We start from the raw sequence: 18,447 nt of genomic DNA on the forward strand, positions 1-18,447 counted from the left end.
GCACACAGGATGTTTGTGTGTGTGCGTGTGTGTGTGTGTGTGTGTGGGCGCGCGCGCGCGCGCGTGTTGCGCAGCAGCAGGCTGACTCAGTGGAGGGCTGGTCTATGTCGTCATCACTCCTCATATTTAATTAATGAGGAGGCAGCGGCCACCGAGAAACTGGCTGCTTCTGGTTTCCAGGCATAAATACAAAGCGGAGCCGGTCAGAGCTGAGGGGAAAACGGCGCAAGCTGAGGTTTTAAAGCTGAAGACGAAGAGAGTCAGGTAAGCTCGTCTCCTGAAAAACAGACTTATTATTTAACAGCGGGACGGTGATGGCGAGTGTGGTGATTTAAATGTTGACCAGAAAGGACAGAACATGCTCTATCGCTGAAAACACACTGAGAACAGCTTGTTTACTGTGGCTGTCACGCTGCGAGCGGCCGTAAATACATTATAATAGATGTCACCCAGTTGTTTGTGTGGAAAAGACAGCAAAACGGTGCACAAAAACAACCTGTGTACACACAGCGCCGGCAGCTGAAATCAAAATGTGATGTTGCACTGATGTGTTGTAGGTCGTTGGATTTATTTAACTGCACCGCCTGGAACAAGGTGGATTTTTTTATGTTTTTCGCTTTGTTTTATCGCTTTTAAACACTATTTATGTGTTGTAATGTCTCCAACACATGTTGTCTTTCACAGACAATCAGTCAGAGTAACTCAGTGAAGTAGTTTTCTTTGTTTCAAACTGCTGCCACTTTGGCATCACAGCTTATACGTGGCAGTAAAGGCTTTCCCAACACTATAGTTTTCCAGCCAGGCAGCATATAGAGGAGCTGAGATCAAACAGTTAGATTGTCTTTCTCTTTATCTGCTCTCTGCCTCCAGTCAGACTTTTCTGATCTGCAGGATAACTGCTCAGATTACTATTAAAAGTTTTTATTTTCATTTTATTAATCTACACTTTGGGGCCACTTTCCAACAAGGCACCCTTTATCACTAACTGACTAACTAATGGATTGATTATGGGTCAATAAATAATTCACCAGTGCTTTACAGATTTAGGTCAAGAAAAAATCATTTAGCTGGTGTTTAACCGCTCTATTTAGCAATAATACAGTTATAAATGCTAGTAACAAATTAATACATGCTTGCTTTAAAAAAATCCTCTAGTCTGAACTTAAAATGTTAATAAATCTTCAATAAAGTGTTTTTAGTGTATCGACTCTGCAGGTGTAAAAAGTTGCCAATAAATGGACTTCAGTCCAAGGAAGTGAAAGTGACAACCTGGCAGCCCAATTGCACCTAATAACGGGTTATAACTGATCAAGTATTAGTGGATGATTTATTCATTGTTAATAAAAACATTTGTTACACTGTGTAAACCCTTTACATAGCGTGACTGAAAGAAAGTGGTTCCTTTTTTTTTTTTTAATTTCAAGGATGTGACTCACTGTGCTAGATCAGGGTGTGTGTCTTTAAAGAAACACAAAATATACAGGCTTATAGTTAAATATTATCTTTGATGTCTTATCTTTTTCTTTGATCTCTCTCAGTGGTGATAATTTGTCAGTCATCAATGAGTCTCTTCCCTGAATCTGCAGTTCTTGTCATTATCAGGGCACTGTTCTCCTCTTAATCTGGACCTTAGACTAGATATAAAGATGGATGTAGCAAGGCTTGATGTCACCCATTGGTTTGCATTGGAGCCAGTTTGAAGGGTCATGTCTAGATGGTAACCCTATTTGCGAAACTCTTATGCTGTCCACTGGTGTTATTTTTTTTTCCATCTGTATTCCGCGAAGACCCACTCTACTCTGTCTCTGATTGGCTAGTACTTGTTGCCTTTGTTGGTTGGAGTTGTGAGTTGGTTGGGGTTAAGAGTAAAAATATCAGGTCAGAGCCAATCTCACCAAAATTTCCCCTGTGGTGATTTAGGGTGGCTCAACAGCGCGGCCATATGAAGTATTAGCGCCATTTTTGGGGGTGGGTTCAAGGGGTCAAGGTATGTTAGCCTGATTATGTGTTGTCTGAATTGAGCAGCAGTACCTGACGAACACAGAGAACACTATAAATCGTGTTGTGGCAGGAAACAACTGTGGCCTACAGCCAAGTCCCTTTGGATTGTATGTTTGGTGGAAAACTACTTTACCTAGCAGATTAAACGGCAGCCTGCTCGGCCGCATGGTGACCTGGGAGAATTTAAACATATAACTGAGACAAAATATTCATACAGACATGTTTTTAACTACACCAGCACTGACCCCGGTCAGCTCACAACAAGCCCGGCTCTGTTATGAGGGCTGAACACCAGGTTAGCTTGTTAGCCTGGATGCTAGCTGCTGTAGCCTTGTGAGGTTTGTGAGCCGCCGGACCAGAACGGAGGGGCCGCTGGACATTCAATACACACGCACAAAGTGTAAAACAAGGGCCTAGCCTCATGAATAAAAGAAAAAACTTGAATATAGTGCGGCTGTAGCAGTTGCTTGCATCCACTGCGGTTGACTTATCTATAGCGCGGTATTGCAATATTGCAGTTATTGTGACAGCCCTAGCAGAGTGTGTGTGCGTATGTGTGTGTTAGGGACGTCAGTTTCAGTTAATTTTGCTTTCGATAGACCGACACCCATTAACCGGTGAATTTTTAAGAAAAGTTGTGATCTAGCTTTCGTTTGTGAGAGCTGTCCAGCAGTCGGTGGTCAGAGCTAGCTTATCTGCCCTGGCTAGCTTGACTTTTAGCTCATCCCTCTTCTCCTCAAAGTGTTCCACACTGATTGGCAGTGTATCGGTCTCAATCATTCAGCACACCAACTGGGTGATGGCCTTGGACCGGCCGAAAATAATGTTACTTTTTGAATATAACTCACATCATGGTATAGTTGCTCACACCATCTCACTTCTTCAGCAGTTAGCATTTATTTATAAGACTGCCTGTTTGTCTTTTTTTAGACAAGCACATTGCACAGTTTACGACTGTCTTATGAAATGTGCTATATGAATAAACTTAACTTGACTTCACTTGACTTAATTCCTTATCTGTGACAGTGGTATTTGGCAGCGACATAGTCCGTCTCTGCAGAATAGATGCTGGAAGATGCTTTGGACTTGTTTTTACTCATTATGAATTTATTTCCCTCCATGGCAGAAAAAGATGTTACACGAGCCGTCAGAAACTCCTGCAGGTTAAACACACTCACTGTGAACAGACTTTAAGACATTCGCTAGCCTAGCAACATTAAGGCTACAAACAACCCATAATGCAACACTGCGCGTTTTAGTTGGTTTTACACTGTTACTTCAGTAATTCAAAAAGAATCTGATGATATGTAATTGTCTACTGTTAGCGGAGGGTGTATGCAAAATTAACCTATAAACCGACATGCATAACCGGTCAAAAATATTCTCAGCGGTTAACCGACTAACGGTTAACCATTGACATCCCTAGTGTGTGTGAATGTGTGTGTGTGTTTGTGTGTGTGTGTTGCCTCCACTCCATCATCCCAGCTTGGGAAAATCAGAGCTGGGAGAGAGAAGTGTGGAATGTCTGGCCTTTGGCACAAAGCCCCTAGATTACACTGCATATTTTTTTTTTGATGTAGGGAGAGAGATGTTTGTTGCCAATGCGAGTACTCACATGGGACTGATAGAAGAAATGCAGATGTGATTGTGGACACAGCTGCAAAGAGCTCTGTCCACAAATAAAGGGGACCAAGGAAAGCAGTAAAGATGGGAGACAGGAGCTCACAAACAGGCATTTAAGGCCGGCTCTGCTCTTGAAAAGGCCACCAGCAGACACACTGTAGATTGCCATTTCTAGGTCAGTGGTAGCCCCCCCCCCCTCCCCCATCCTCCTCACTCCACCCCACCCTGAGCCGCCTATCTGCCCAAGGCCGGCCCACACACTAATCTGTGGCGATGGCGTAAAGTGTGGACTAGTGGCATGTGGCGAGTGTATTAACCAGTCGTGGAATTACAAGTAACCAAGGAGGAATGCGCAATCTGTCGAGGGAGGCCAGTGTGTGAAGTGGTCAATCTGTCATCCATTTAAAATTATTGTCTCGCTAAACAAATTAGGTTACTTGTTTGTAAAATCAGGTGAGTTTTATACAGAAATTTGATTTATTTTTTAGGTCAGGCCCCACATTGACGAAATAATTCTGAGTGAAAAGTCATCCCTTTAAGCTATGATCTGGAATTTTCCCAAGAAAGAAAACAAATATGTTAAATCCTCAAAACACAATCACATTATCAATATAAAAGGAAAATACAAGGATATTTGGCTTCGTCAGCATCCTTTTAGCACTTCCTACTGGTTTGTTGAAGTGTGTCTCTTATTGTCAGACAAAGAGGCAGCTGTTTGCAGAAGGAAAGTAATAGATTAATAGTGGCTGAGTGTTGGCTTTTATTCAACTATATGCTTAAAATATAACAACAGCATCTCAGAGATAAGACATTAGCATACTGAGCGTACAGACAGAGATTAAATACTCATCTTTGGATATGCAGTATGCTTGTTTCTTACTGCCAGGATGTTTCACTGATTCACTTAATCACACCTATCTTATCTTAAATGTTTTGTGTGGAAAAAAATGAGTGTGGAAAATCATCATGTATACATATGTAAACATCTGTGTAAAGCAATGAAACCATTGGCCCCAAGGCTGTAGCCAGGAAACAGTTTTACACTTTACATATTTGCATTTTATACTTGAGCGATAATCTAAATGGTTTTGCCTATTAGTCACAGGACATTTGCTTGTTGAGCCTTTCATCAGACATAATTTGATTGGCTGCAGGTTTATTATTATTCATATACTTAGAGACGTACAGTATTACCTGCTGCCAATGTAAATATGTTACTATATATTTAGTTTATTCACAAATGATGTGTAGAAAACCAGATACACACAATAAACCCCAGGCCTGATGCTTACAGTTTAAAATGCCAGACAGAAAACTGATAAATTATGATATAAACAAATACTATAATCAAACATCCTACAACAAATATAATACCCAACCATCCAGTCTATCGCTGTATCCTCTGTCAGACATAATATCTTCATTTGTTGTCCACCACAAAGCCGTGTCCTCTTATGACCCTCCTCTCGAACAACAACAACATTCACTGGAAAACCCACAATTTCATATCTATTCTTTAACCTACTGCACATGTGGTGGCACAGGAAACTGACGTGCTAGAGAAAGACCACATTTCAAGACCACAGATTCAAAAGTCACGTCCCAGCCAGCAAGCACAGGAAGGTCTTTTACTAAAGACAAGCTTAACTGTATAATCGCTATCATGGCAGGTCCCATGTTAGAGATGATGCTATTATTTATATTTCCTATTGTATGATAAAATGAATACATTGGACCAACAACATCCAAGATCAACCCTCATTTTCCTTCAAATTTGAAACCCAAGAATGACTATTTATGATGATGTTGTTGCATCAATATTTTAGCTTCAGACTCTGGGAATCCAGCAGATAATTTACAATTTACTGAGGTTAGTTTCAAAAAAAGTGAGAGAACTGAATGTGAAACTTGGTTTGGCACTTACGGTACAAAGATGTAACTCTGTGTAACTCTGTGGTTTAAGCAGTGACGTGTTGGGAACTACAGCTGCTGACTAGACACTGACACGTCTCACTGGAGTGTGCAATAAAGATAAATTCCTCTACAATGGTAAATGTAAATCAAGACATAGTAATATATTTCAATTTTCTGGGAAATCAATTGATAAACTGTTTAAAATAATCACATGAAAATGACCAGTCACTGATTTTAATATCTGTCAAATCAAGAAACATCATCACATTGATGCAAAAATCAGATAAAAATTCAATATTGCCACAAAACAATCTTGTTAATTTCTTTTTGTTTTCAGACACATTTATATGGTCTATCTGTGTATATTGTCATATCGCCACTTCTAATTGAAATGCATGTTCAGTAAATCCGTGCCGTGTCCGACCCTCATTCAGGATGAGGGTCATGAAGTCAGGTCAGATGTCACATGTTGACCCGTCCAGATAAGCAGTTTTAACCCACATCTGTGCCGAAGGTCACATGAAAAGACTCAAACAGGAAATTATACCGATTTACAGAAATCCCAGTGCATGTCCTCTTTAGTTTGACACCACAGTCTAGTCCTTATTTCAACATGAATCTTTTAAAAAAAAAATCAAGTAAATCTGTGCTCACAATTACCATTATCATGCAGTTTTCATGCAGTGCTGGCTGGTGGATTCCTGTCAGACATGTGATTCATGCTGCTGACTTGTCAAGATTGACAACTTGCTTACAACACAGTTTCACAAATGTCAAAGTTGAATCAAGGTTGAACGCAGCTGACGATGGCCGCTATCTACTTGTGGTTTACGTACTGCATGCATGTACTTGTTTAGCTAATTGGAGGTAGGTTAATGAGCTCATATAAGTTAAGACAAGGTGTAACACAAATATGAGTTATTATGATATTTAGATCCACTGAATTGTCTCTGCTGTGAGAACCATATGTACCACATCGTGTCCACTGTTGCTGTGGTAACAAAGTGGGGAGTATGTGTGTGAGTTGTGTAGCGGTAGGATATCACAGTTTTACCTCAGAGGAGTTGATATTGTTGCTCACGCATGTCATTACTGAGACAAATTACCCATTTAAAATTAAAAACTGTCAGATTACAACAGTTTACTGATGAAAAACCGCCGCCTCCAGTTTGTACTTTGTAGATTTCTCTATCGGGTTAACAGGACTGTCTTCTGAATAGACTCCCACTGTGTTTCACACACAGCTGTCCATACATTCAAGGCAGACAAGGCCGTCTGTGTATTCTTCACTTTAAATGTTAATGCCCCTGAGCAATTTTAGTATAATTAGAGATATTGTAACATGAAATTGCTTTTTGTTTGTGTGTCGTTTGGGTTCTGACAAATAACAGGGTTGTGTCAGGATGTCTAATTTGACCTCAGTAAACAGTGTCATACAGCATGATACATTGCACAAAGGCAGATTAACGTTAACATGTCATTAACATGTCATGGAAAATTGAGGTTAATCACAGTTATAAATAGAGTTGTAAACTTGGGTCATATTAGGGAATATGCCAGTAAGAAGCACTTATCAGCTATAAAAGAGGTTTGTGTAGTCATCACTAATTAGCAATATGAGACAACAGAGCTCCACATAGGCTGAATTACAGGCATCAGTACTGTAGGTACACCGGTCATAAAAAAACAGCAAAGTTTTTAGAGCATCAGTTCACTAAAATATTGAACAAAAACAACAATTTTAAACTTAAGTCTGAGGTTTCTCTAGCAACAAAGATAGTTTTGGTTTAATTTGTCAAGATTTTAGATTTTGTGGTGTGGTTAGATTTGAAAAATTACATAAATTCAGCAGCAATATATCTTTCCAGAAACAGTGTCCATGTTACTCTGGATAATCCACAGACCTCACTTCAGTTATCATAGGAATTATTTTCTTAGTTAGAAAGTAGGTCCTTTTTATAGCGTTTTCTGTGGATTATCCAGAGTGACAGTGACACATTATGACTTCTGGACAGATTTTTTTATGCAAATTTTTAACACTGGTCAAAAAAAAATCCTTCATATTGAGGTTAATAATCTGTAAAATCTTGACAACATATGCTAAACACAGACAAACTGTATCAACAGAGAGAAGCAGTGATCAGTAGCTGAAAATAGGAGCGTTTAAGAGGTAGCATCTACTGCTACTGTAACTGGCATGCAACCTAATACGACCCACCCAACCAACAGTGTTTGCAATCAGTTACTTTAAAGTATATTATTTCTTCAAAGTATGTTACGTGTCATTTACAGGACACATAAACTCAGACTCATATTCTGCTCTATGAGCTTCTGTCTGCCAGCTGACTCGGTGTTAATGCTTCCATTTTTAACTTGGGTTCTTTTCTCTAATTTATCTACAGACTCCATCGAAGAGGAGCTTGGAAGGCATGCAAAGTTGTGAAATTTCCTCAGACAGCACTGATGATCCTCTTAGTAGCGGCCTACGCACTCATCGGCAGCCTCGAATAGTGGTGATTGGTGCTGGCTTGGCCGGCCTTGCTGCAACTAAGGTCCTACTGAAAAACGGCTTCACGGATGTCACAGTCCTAGAGGCGTCAGACCACATCGGCGGGAGAGTTCACAGTGTTCAGCACGGTAAGAGGAATTTGTTTCCTTAAAATGTGTGTATGCATTAATAACACCCAAACATGTAATACCTGAAAGCTGTATATTTACGCAACCAGCATTGTTCCTAGTGCCAAGAGAAATAACGTCTTTTTTCACTTGGTCCACTTCAGAGTAATTCAGTGACGCTAGTGGATTTTCCCAACAGTCTCGACTGAACTGTGCCAGAGAAAGTTGTTCTGGCGGCTGCTGATTTTATGACAAATTCTTTCAGCTGGCAAGAAGGAAGGAAACAACATCTGCTTGTGGCACTGATACTGCATGGTTATAAAAGTAGTCACGTGCAAAAACACACTCGTACTGCACCGTTACATACAAACCAGTATGTCAGGCACATGGATAATTGCATCGGTTACGTAAAAGTCTTTTTTATGTGTTTAGACGTTATGTAAATCATTTAGCCATCTCTGTCCTTGCATCGGCCTGTTTTTATTACATAAATCAATGTAAAAAAAAGAGTCTGTCATACACGGTACTGTCAGTCCGTTATTCTTAAGAAAAACATTAAATAATGGTATTTAAGTGGCCTTCAGCTACAGTATGTTAATTGAGTTGACCTCAAATTGAATTGTCAAATTATCTAACTCTCTAGAGTGATTGCACCTGAGCCAAGTGGAATTTATATATTGTTTCATTCAAAGCCATGCAGGAGGTGTTGAGTTCAAAGAGATATTTTTTTCAAACTCACACTGATCTCTGCTTTTTTTTATGTTGTAGGAAAATCAACTTTGGAGCTCGGAGCCACCTGGATCCATGGCGCCAATGGGAACCCAGTGTACCACCTGGCAGAGGACAACGGGCTGCTGGAGGACACCACGGACGGGGAGAGGAGTGTGGGACGCATCAGCCTGTACACCAAGAACGGTGTGGCTCACTACCAGACCAACGTCGGGAAGAGGATCCCCAAGGACCTGGTGGAGGAGTTCAGTGACCTGTACAACGAGGTGAGAGGGACGCATATGCACACAGGCGCATAGATACGCACAGGAATTCACTCTTGCATGCACAAATGGATGTATGCACGGACCAGAACACAAATATACTCATTATTCAGCATGACTGATCATCAGAATATGTAATATGTGAGTTAAATTATGTCAAATAGCCTTAGTAGCAAGTTTATATGAAGTCAGTGGGACCACCCATAAATGCCCTCTGGTTGGTCAGTCATTACAAACACTTACTGTGCAGCCAAACATCGTTGAAACCTACTAAAACTATATAAAATATATATCAGTTTTGGGGAAACAGGGAAAAAATTGGGAAGTCTTATACAGCTTTAATGAAGAATTGGAGCAAGCAGACATAGAATATATACACAATACTGTCAGACTGTGTGGAAAAGAAATGTATGTTAAGGAATCGAGATGTCCCGTCAGTCTCACCACAGCTAACATCCACAACAGCATTATTGGACATATCTGACCTCCAAAGTGTGCAGATTTTAACAAGGAATAGCCATTCAAGTCCTTCATGGAGCTCTTGTTTGAGCAGGATTAGTATCGTTTAAGTAGGTCACGTCTGGAAAAGCAGTTACAGAGGGAAGGTATAGCACACACATATTACATACACAGAAGGCATTTTCTTTTGTTGACAATAGAGTTCTTTTGTCATCTTTGCTTTCTGCATGCACCTCAATAACCCGTGCTAACTCCATGTGATAAATCTTAATGGAATTCTATATTAACGGCCTTGCAGTTTCACCACCTTGGAAACCGGAGATACTCTTTCCTCTGCTACATTTAGCAGCCCTGTGTAGCCAAGTCAGTCAATCTTGTCCACCTTTCTCCAGTTTTCTTAGTACTTTTGAAAATCGTTTTTATGTTTTTTGCATATGTTGTACAGCTGGTAAAGCTCTCTGAGACAGATTTGTGATTTGACTGATTTAACTTGGAAAGACTCCCGTCTCCAGGATTTTTTCGTTTGTCACTGTCTCTGGTGCATCGCTGCTCTTATACCTTCTCCCCACTTCATCTATTGGAATGTTTGCTTCTTGTTATAGATGCAAGATGATTTTTCAATTTACACAAAATCATGTCACCTTACTGCATACAATCTCCAACATCATAATTTATTATCAAAACTAATAATGCCTAAACATGCACAGACCGTGAATTTAGCAAGTGTTCCACTTACAGTGCGTGCTGCACTTTATATGTCAAGGAATTTATCTAGTTGAACTTTATTAACTTAAAGTGAACACAGTCCAGATTCATGCTGTTAATGTTTTGACTCGATACATGTTGATACATTACTGGTGCTGTTTTGACTCTGTGCTTTTTAGGAAAAGGCTTATTATCACCCTGGAGGTCAATAGAGACTTTCTTTGCAGTATTTTGTCCTGCTCTCTCCTTTCTATTTATTAAGGTGTTGCATCTGTAGTGACGGGTAGCATTTATTTTTAATCTGCTGTGGTGTTGCTAAAAGTTTACTATGTGTTGAATTAAACTAAAGTGGTTTGTTTTTCTTCCCTCTTTCACCCTCCTATGCTTTCTGTACATCCTTCCTCCTTCTTCTTCACCTTTGCCCTCCTTCAGGTGTACGAGCTGACTCAGGAGTTCTTCCAGAACGGGAAGCCAGTTTGTGCTGAAAGCCAGAACAGCGTTGGCGTCTTTACACGAGACGTGGTGCGCAAGAAGATCATGTTGGATCCTGATGATTCCGAAAGCACCAAGAAGCTCAAACTGTCAATGCTTCAACAGTACCTCAAGGTGTGTGTGTGTGTGTGTTCTCCACATCCACATGTCCACTTGTGTATGTGATACTGTAACAGCGCATCACTTCCTGGGTTTTTCCTCTCCTATCAAAACCATGTTGTATCTTGAGTGGTGCATCAGGAGGCTCTTGTTTTGGCTGTTGTTTTGCTGATATATTCATATATATATGAATATATATATTCATATATATTCATAAATCATTAATTCAGATATTTGGAAAATGATGTGGAAACATTGGAAATTACAATTACAGACCTACTGTATAATTGGACTGGAATGAGATGCAGATGTTGCTCTAATCTTTGTGCTTGGTGTTCCTAATAGCTACAACAATTAACTATTAATTACAAAAAGATTGGTTTGCTAATTATATAGTACTAATGAGCTTTTATTTACTAGCCTCTAACCTATAATCTATGTTGATATAAACTGGCAAATATTTAGTCCGCAGCCTTTTGTTATTTCAAGCACAGCTGTTTTGTGTTTATTTCCTACCATGCAGTTGAGAGCGCTGCTTTGCTCAGACACGATTTCTTTGTCTGAATACAATGTAAAAACTTCCAGTTAAATTGTATGAGACTGTGTGTTAATAGAAAAACACATTCTGTACTAGAAAGGCATTTTGACAAGCAATCAATGAACAATATGAGGGCTGCTACTAATAATTATTTACATTATCAGTTAATCTGACTACAAAGTTTTAAAACAATTCAAGCACAATTTACCAGGGCCTAAGGTGGCATCTTCAACAGTCTAAACCTAAACATATTAAATTTACAGTTCTATAAAATAGACAAAAACAGCAACTAAATGATTAATCAATGATTGTAATTGTTGTATGCATTCATTTTATGTTGAATAACTTATCATAAAGACAAAAAAAGATTGGAAATTATATTGTTTATTCTATTTTTTTTGTCCATCTATTTGTCAAAAAGATATGAGTATGATTATTGTAGGCTGTGAAAACACCATTTTGTATCGGTAGCCTGTTCATATATTCATGTTCTTGAGCGCTCCTCCATACACTCCCACCCACTCACAGAAACACACAGGAAATAAAACATATTTGTTAAATGCAGCCACCAGGTGACTTCCTCCATGCTGGCTAACTTACTAACAGAGACAGTAGCACTAACACATGTTTGTTTCTTATTAATACACTACTGGTGGGTTGTCCTATAAATAAAACATGATATGTTCCCAGCATGTTTAAACCAGTTCAGTCATGCTGGTTTGTTCAGGGCTGTAGCTGCAGAGATAAAGCTGTTGACACACCTCCAGTATGAATTTAACTTGAAGTAGTCATCAAAGTGTTGTCTTTGGGGGTGAAACAGAAAATTGGAGATTTGTGTTCCAGTTTATAAGTCAGCAAGTAGTTTTCCAGTGGAAATGTAACTGATTGATTATCTGTGTTTGTATGCTCTCCTGTTCTCCTACTCTCCAGGTGGAGAGTTGTGAAAGCAGCTCTCCCAGTATGGATGAGGTGTCGCTGAGTGAGTTTGGCGAGTGGACAGAGATCCCTGGTGCTCATTATGTCATTCCTGGTGGTTTCATGAAGATCGTGGAGCTCCTGGCCCAGGATATCCCCTCCCACACTGTCTGCCTTAGCAAACCAGTCCGCTGCATCCACTGGAACTACACAGCCCAGCGTCAAGAGCTGATCGCCAAGAGTAACGACACCAACCAGGGCAACAACCACAACGAAAACAACCACGGATGCCAACCTCACGAGGACGCTCTGATCTTGGGTCACCCCATTTGCGTGGAGTGCGAAGACGAGGAGTGGATCACAGCAGACCATGTGATCGTGACAGCCTCTCTGGGCGTGCTGAAGCAGAACCACGAAGCCATGTTCTCCCCCTCTCTGCCTGAGGACAAGGTGCTAGCCATCGAGAAGCTGGGCATTAGCACCACCGATAAGATATTCTTAGAGTTTGCTGAGCCCTTCTGGAGCCCCGAGTGCAACAGCATCCAGTTTGTGTGGGAGGATGAGGCTCAGCTAGAACAGCTGGCCTACCCGGAGGAGCTGTGGTACAAGAAGATCTGTAGCTTTGACGTCCTCTACCCGCCTGAGCGCTACGGCTACATGCTGAGCGGCTGGATCTGTGGGCAGGAGGCGCTGCACATGGAGCGCTGCGATGACGAAACAGTGGCTGAGACCTGCACTGAGCTGCTGAGGCGCTTTACAGGTCAGGACACGCACACAAAAAGGAGGCAGATCTGTGTATTATGGGCAATCGTTCATATAATCCTGTTTACCATAGAAGCTTTGAGGGTTTTTTCAGGTGATATTTAACACAAGGTTTTGTGTTAAAATTCCCTTGTGTTTCATTGAGTTTCTTCTTTTTATCATTTCGTGATTGAGAAGATCTCTGAAGAGCAAACTATTCTTTCCTTACAGAAAATGACTCTACAAGTCAGAATGTAATTCTGACTTATATTGACTATCAACTTCCGTCTTCCAGTTCTGTTCTAGTACTAACAATCAGTAATCTCAAACTAACACAATAGCCTTGGTAGGCTGTCAGCTCAGTGACTCATAAGAATTGTGACTCGGGTTGGATAACTGTGTTTCATATAAAGGATATGACATAAGCCTCAGCTGTGACGTAAGTAGCTTTTCCCATGAAAAAAGGTTGACAGATAATACAGCTGAATGACTCAGGTACTGTGCATCTGTGTCTTTTTACCACAAGGTCAGATCATGTGTCAGATAAGATAAAGCCTTTACTTTAACTGACACATGATCACTCATCCTTTATGCTGCGACACATACACACAAATGGTATGGATGGTTGCCCCACTTTCTCTGAGGCTCATTGAGTGTTGCAGCTAAGTTTCACAGCATGCCTCCAAGCTGACTCACTGTGTGATTTGGAAATGTGTTGTAAATTATACAAATGTCTCAGGTTATAACTTGGTAAGTGCCTTCAGAAATAATAGGTCACGGTGCGTGCACAGAAACAGTGACTGTTACGTGATTATGCGGTCAGTTGACTTCCTATAACTGCAGACTGTAAATTACAAACTACTCATACACACACACACACACACACACACACACATTCCTCATTTAGGTCAGTGTGGTTTAAATCCCCTCAGCTGTTGCTTAATTACATATAGACTCGCTGGTGCCTCTCTGCTCATAGAGGGTCACGCGTTTATTAGTGTTGCCAGATTGGACTTCCCAGTGAAAGGCCTCAATTCAGAGCTGCCACGTCTTTAGTTTGAATTGGTTTCATTCTGTAATGAGCTGGCTTTTCAGACTTGCTAGCGGTGAGGCTTTAGGGATGGCAATGTCAGGTTGAGCAGTCAACTGCTTTCATCCAGACTAAAATATCTCCGAAACTATTTGATGCATTGCTATGAAATTTTGTTATTACATTCATGGTCCCCAGAGGATGAATCCTAATGGTCCAATGAGTTTTCCTCTAGAGCTACTCTACCTCTAGGTTAATATTTCTCGGTTTGAGTTAAATGTTTAGATTGGATGAACTGCCATGAAATAAAGCACTAGTCAGGTGCTCATATGAACACTGAAATAGGTTTTGCTTGCTCTTATCATTCCTCCTGTTCATTCTTATGCTGCTCATACCGACCATTTTGCACAAACATGTATTCGCTGACTTGAGGCACCAGCCGTCAAAATGAGTCATAACAAGTGGGCATCTTTCAAGGTTACAGGCTTTTTAGTACTGATTTCCCTCTCTTTGTTACTGTGGTTTCATTTCCACTCAACACGGAAACACAGAGGGAATTTTCAAAGACTAACTAAGGAAGATATCCAATTGATTTGACAGATTTGGATAGCTGAAGCCTCAAGTCAGCTTCACGTAACCTTTTGAATACATTTTTGCGAAAAATGGAAAAAACGTAGGCATCTCACAATTTTAGAGCCGTTATATGTTTGGCGCTGTGGACCAACATAGCTATTACACATTTAAATGTGAGACTGGGTTGGTTACAAAGTTTTGAACAAACTCCTTCCACTCTCTGTACTAAGTTGTCTCTCTCTCCCTCTCTCTCCGTCCCTTCGTCCGCAGGGAACCCCGACATTCCAAAGCCCCGGCGCATCCTGCGCTCCTCGTGGGGCAGTAACCCCCACATCCGAGGCTCCTACTCCTTCACCAGGGTGGGCTCCAGTGGCGGAGACTTTGAGAGGCTGTCCATGCCACTGCCTTACGCCAACAGCACCAAGGCTCCGGTGAGACAATCATAGGATGACACAGGGGGTGGACACAATAATATGTACATATACGTATGATATGATACAATGTAATTCAACAGGCCTGAAATAACTCTTCATTTTTGTGAAGCTTATCATGTTAGATGATGTCAGAGATGTTGACTCAGCTTTATGGCAACTGTGAAGCAACAGTTACTGGTATTGGTCTTTTTTACAGCTTTATTTTGTTGGGCGTTTCTGTTATTTTGTCCTCCACTTAATATTTGTAAGCATTGTGAGCTCTTAGTGTAATAAAATGCCTTTTTTCTCCTTTTTTTTTTTTTTTTTTACATCATTTCCTATTAGTTATTGTAATGTTATTTTGTACTAATTTTGGGGAAAATAGAGTGAAAGTTCTGAGACTGTTTTTGAGTTAAATTAGTTGTGTTCAGTTTATAATTAGTTGTTTATTTTTTTAAAGGAATTTTCTTGAAATAACTGCTTCATTTAAATCCAAGTAAACATTCAGTCATTAGTTTATTATTATTATTTGATGGTTCTGGGTTCTCAAAAGTGAGTTACATTGTAGTAAATTGAACATTTTGAGGTTTTGTTTGGACAATCTGGTGATTTATAGACCAAACGATTAGTCGATTAATCTAGAAAATAATCAGCAATCACGTATTGTCAGATTAACTGACAATACAAATAATCATTCATCGCAACCCTATTTCAGTTGTATGCTTGCCTGCAGACAAATTTCATATATCTGCATGACCTCTTGTTCACTGACTAGAACACCGTCTGTTACACTAGTCATTAACTGGAATCAATAATTCAATCAGAATCGTACCAAAGCACCACAGTCTCTGTTTCCCCTATAATTACTAACACATCACATTAATCTTGTGATGAATTTAAAGTTATGCACCAGTTCCAATCTAGGAAATTATAAGGATTTATTAGAACTGTAAATCAAGTGTTACCAATACTTATACAGTATGTGTTTATTTTTCCTTGTTTATAGTAACTGCTTCATACGGTATTCACTGAAAAACTGGGACATAACTGCTTCTACAATAGTATTCTCAGTGACTGTACATTTGGTTGTTTACAATCCCTGCATGCACTCTGAGAGCATCTGGCTAACGCAGCGGTTTCATCACTACCATGTCACATCCCAGCACATGCAGAGCAAATACAGCTGGTGTCAGGGGGGTTATGAATGCTGTTTCCTGGCCTGCAGTCTAGACCATGAAACCTGAAGCGTTCTGGGTGTAGAGAGTGAAGGGTTGGGGGGGGGGGTTGGGTTTGTGTGTTTGTGTGTTCACTTGACACTGCTGAAGGAACAGCACGACCCCTTTGCTGAAGCCCTTTAATTCTGCTAAACTGAAATTGTAAGCCCTCAGGAAAAGTAACTGCAGCCTGCAACATGTAGAGCGCTAACAAGGGAATCCGTGATGGAAACAGACCAGTGCTACTCAAGAGGCCAAAAATATGTCAAGACGACATTGAGGGATCTTGTTTTGAATCTGGTTTTCTTCTCTCAAATCCTTTTTTTCCCTTTCTCATTTCCTTTTTCTTCCCCTCCTTCCTCCTCAGCCCCTGCAGGTCCTGTTTGCTGGAGAGGCCACCCACCGAAAATACTATTCCACTACCCATGGTGCTTTGCTGTCAGGGCAGAGAGAGGCCACTCGCCTGATAGAGATGTACCAGGACTTGCACAGAGCTGAAACCACAAAGCCTAATATGTAAAATAAAATGAACCTCTGACTAGTGAAAAGAATATAAATAAACAAACTGTTGAGTTTTGAACTGATTAATCTTGATGATTATGTTATACTTAAAAACATAGCTCGGGCATTATTTCACTGATTACAAATAAGTATTGTTTCTATTGTACTGTAGATTCGAATCATGCTAAAAGAATTTTTTTTTTTGAGATGTACAGTTCAAAAGTTGCCAATGGTGCTGTCATTTCTTTTCTTTATCATTCATGTCATTGTTGTTTTTTTTAAATCAGTAATTTAATGTTTATAATAACAGCATCTGTAATTTAACTTGTTTTTGTAAGTGCCTTCTGTACGTTATGTTATTTCAGAAATAATGGAAATACTAAATAAAATTAAGAAAGTTTTAACATAATAAAAAGTTCTATCATCGTCTAACGACAACCGGCTCAGTCTTTTTAATTCATTAAAATGAAAAACATCATGACAAAGTGGAAGACATTAAATATCTCCTCTTAATCCATCTCTTTGCCAGGGAAGTGAAAAAGTGAGCACTGAATGGTACGACCACAGACAAGAGCTGTTTCCATACTTTCACTATGTTGGTATCCTTTTAAATCTATGAGAAGGAGGCATAAAGTGAGTGTACATGGAAAGAAAAGAAAAGGCTCAGAAGCCATAATGCTGTGCCAAAGTGACAGATGGTGTTAGAACAGACCTCAACCCGTCCTCACTTCTGTTGGACAACAGTGTTAATCCTCCTCTTCACTGACAAACAGGCTGAAAGGACATGGGGAAAGTTTTAATTAGCAACAGAAAACAAGGAAATCAGTGTGTGTTTCCTCCCCACTTATTAGCAACTTTCACAGTCATAACGTTAGAAGAAATTGTGCTTCCTCATCTGAATATGATGACATATTTTCAAAATTTCACATTTTTCACACATAAGAGGAGATAATTTGGGTTTTTTCCCACATATTTTTAATGATTTTGTCATCTTCCACTTCCAAAATAATGGAGAAAAACTTAATTTTCTTCAAATTTCCTTTATTTTCCCACATCTACAGTATCATGTAGCATTAGCATGTTAGCATGTGTGCTATCTGTCACATTGTGCCCCTTTTTGGAGTCTGTTAGAGGATCTTAGTATTTGCAACAAATTTCTCTTCTGACTAGTGCTGCAACTAATTTTCACCATCAATTAACCTGCTGTTTTTTTCTGGCTAAATCAATTAATTGTTTAGTCTATAAAATGTTGATAAGAGGACATAAATCAAATTGCACATTTTGTCTGACCAACAACCCAAAAGATGATCAATTTACAGTAAAAAAAACCCAGAAAATACTCACATTTAAGAGTCTGGCTCAAACGCTGGTCATTCTTGCTTTAAAAGTAATTCAAAAAATCTATCACATATCAAAAAAGTTACTGATTAATCTTTGGACGATTGACTAAATCTATTAATCAACTAATTGTTTCAGCTCTACTTCTGACATGACAAAGCACTTCATATCATGGAAGTCGACAAATGTAAAATATATAGTTCAAAATCTGCATAAGAATTAAGAAGAACAACAGCAGAGAAATATTCCTGATTTTGTTCTTTTTCTATTGATGCTTAAGTGG

At 39.7% G+C, this 18,447-nt stretch overlaps 1 protein-coding gene across 2 annotated transcripts; it reads left to right on the plus strand.

Moving 5' to 3' along the window:
- Positions 1-122: 122 nt before the first annotated feature.
- smox (spermine oxidase) lies at positions 123-17,258 on the plus strand. Of its 2 annotated transcripts, none has more exons than XM_067584795.1 (7): positions 123-264; positions 7,941-8,175; positions 8,923-9,149; positions 10,743-10,916; positions 12,370-13,114; positions 14,969-15,129; positions 16,693-17,258. In XM_067584795.1, the coding sequence occupies exons 2-7, from the start codon at positions 7,968-7,970 to the stop codon at positions 16,843-16,845; spliced, it is 1,668 nt and encodes a 555-aa protein (XP_067440896.1). In that variant the 5' UTR covers positions 123-264; positions 7,941-7,967; the 3' UTR covers positions 16,846-17,258. The 2 variants fall into 2 exon arrangements, with proteins under 2 accessions (XP_067440896.1, XP_067440897.1); XM_067584796.1 differs by lacking the exon at positions 123-264 and adding an exon at positions 7,440-7,708.
- The last annotated feature ends 1,189 nt before the right edge of the window (positions 17,259-18,447 follow it).

This window comes from Thunnus thynnus, chromosome 3 (assembly GCF_963924715.1).
Source record: "Thunnus thynnus chromosome 3, fThuThy2.1, whole genome shotgun sequence".
In the NCBI taxonomy this organism is placed as follows: domain Eukaryota; kingdom Metazoa; phylum Chordata; class Actinopteri; order Scombriformes; family Scombridae; genus Thunnus; species Thunnus thynnus.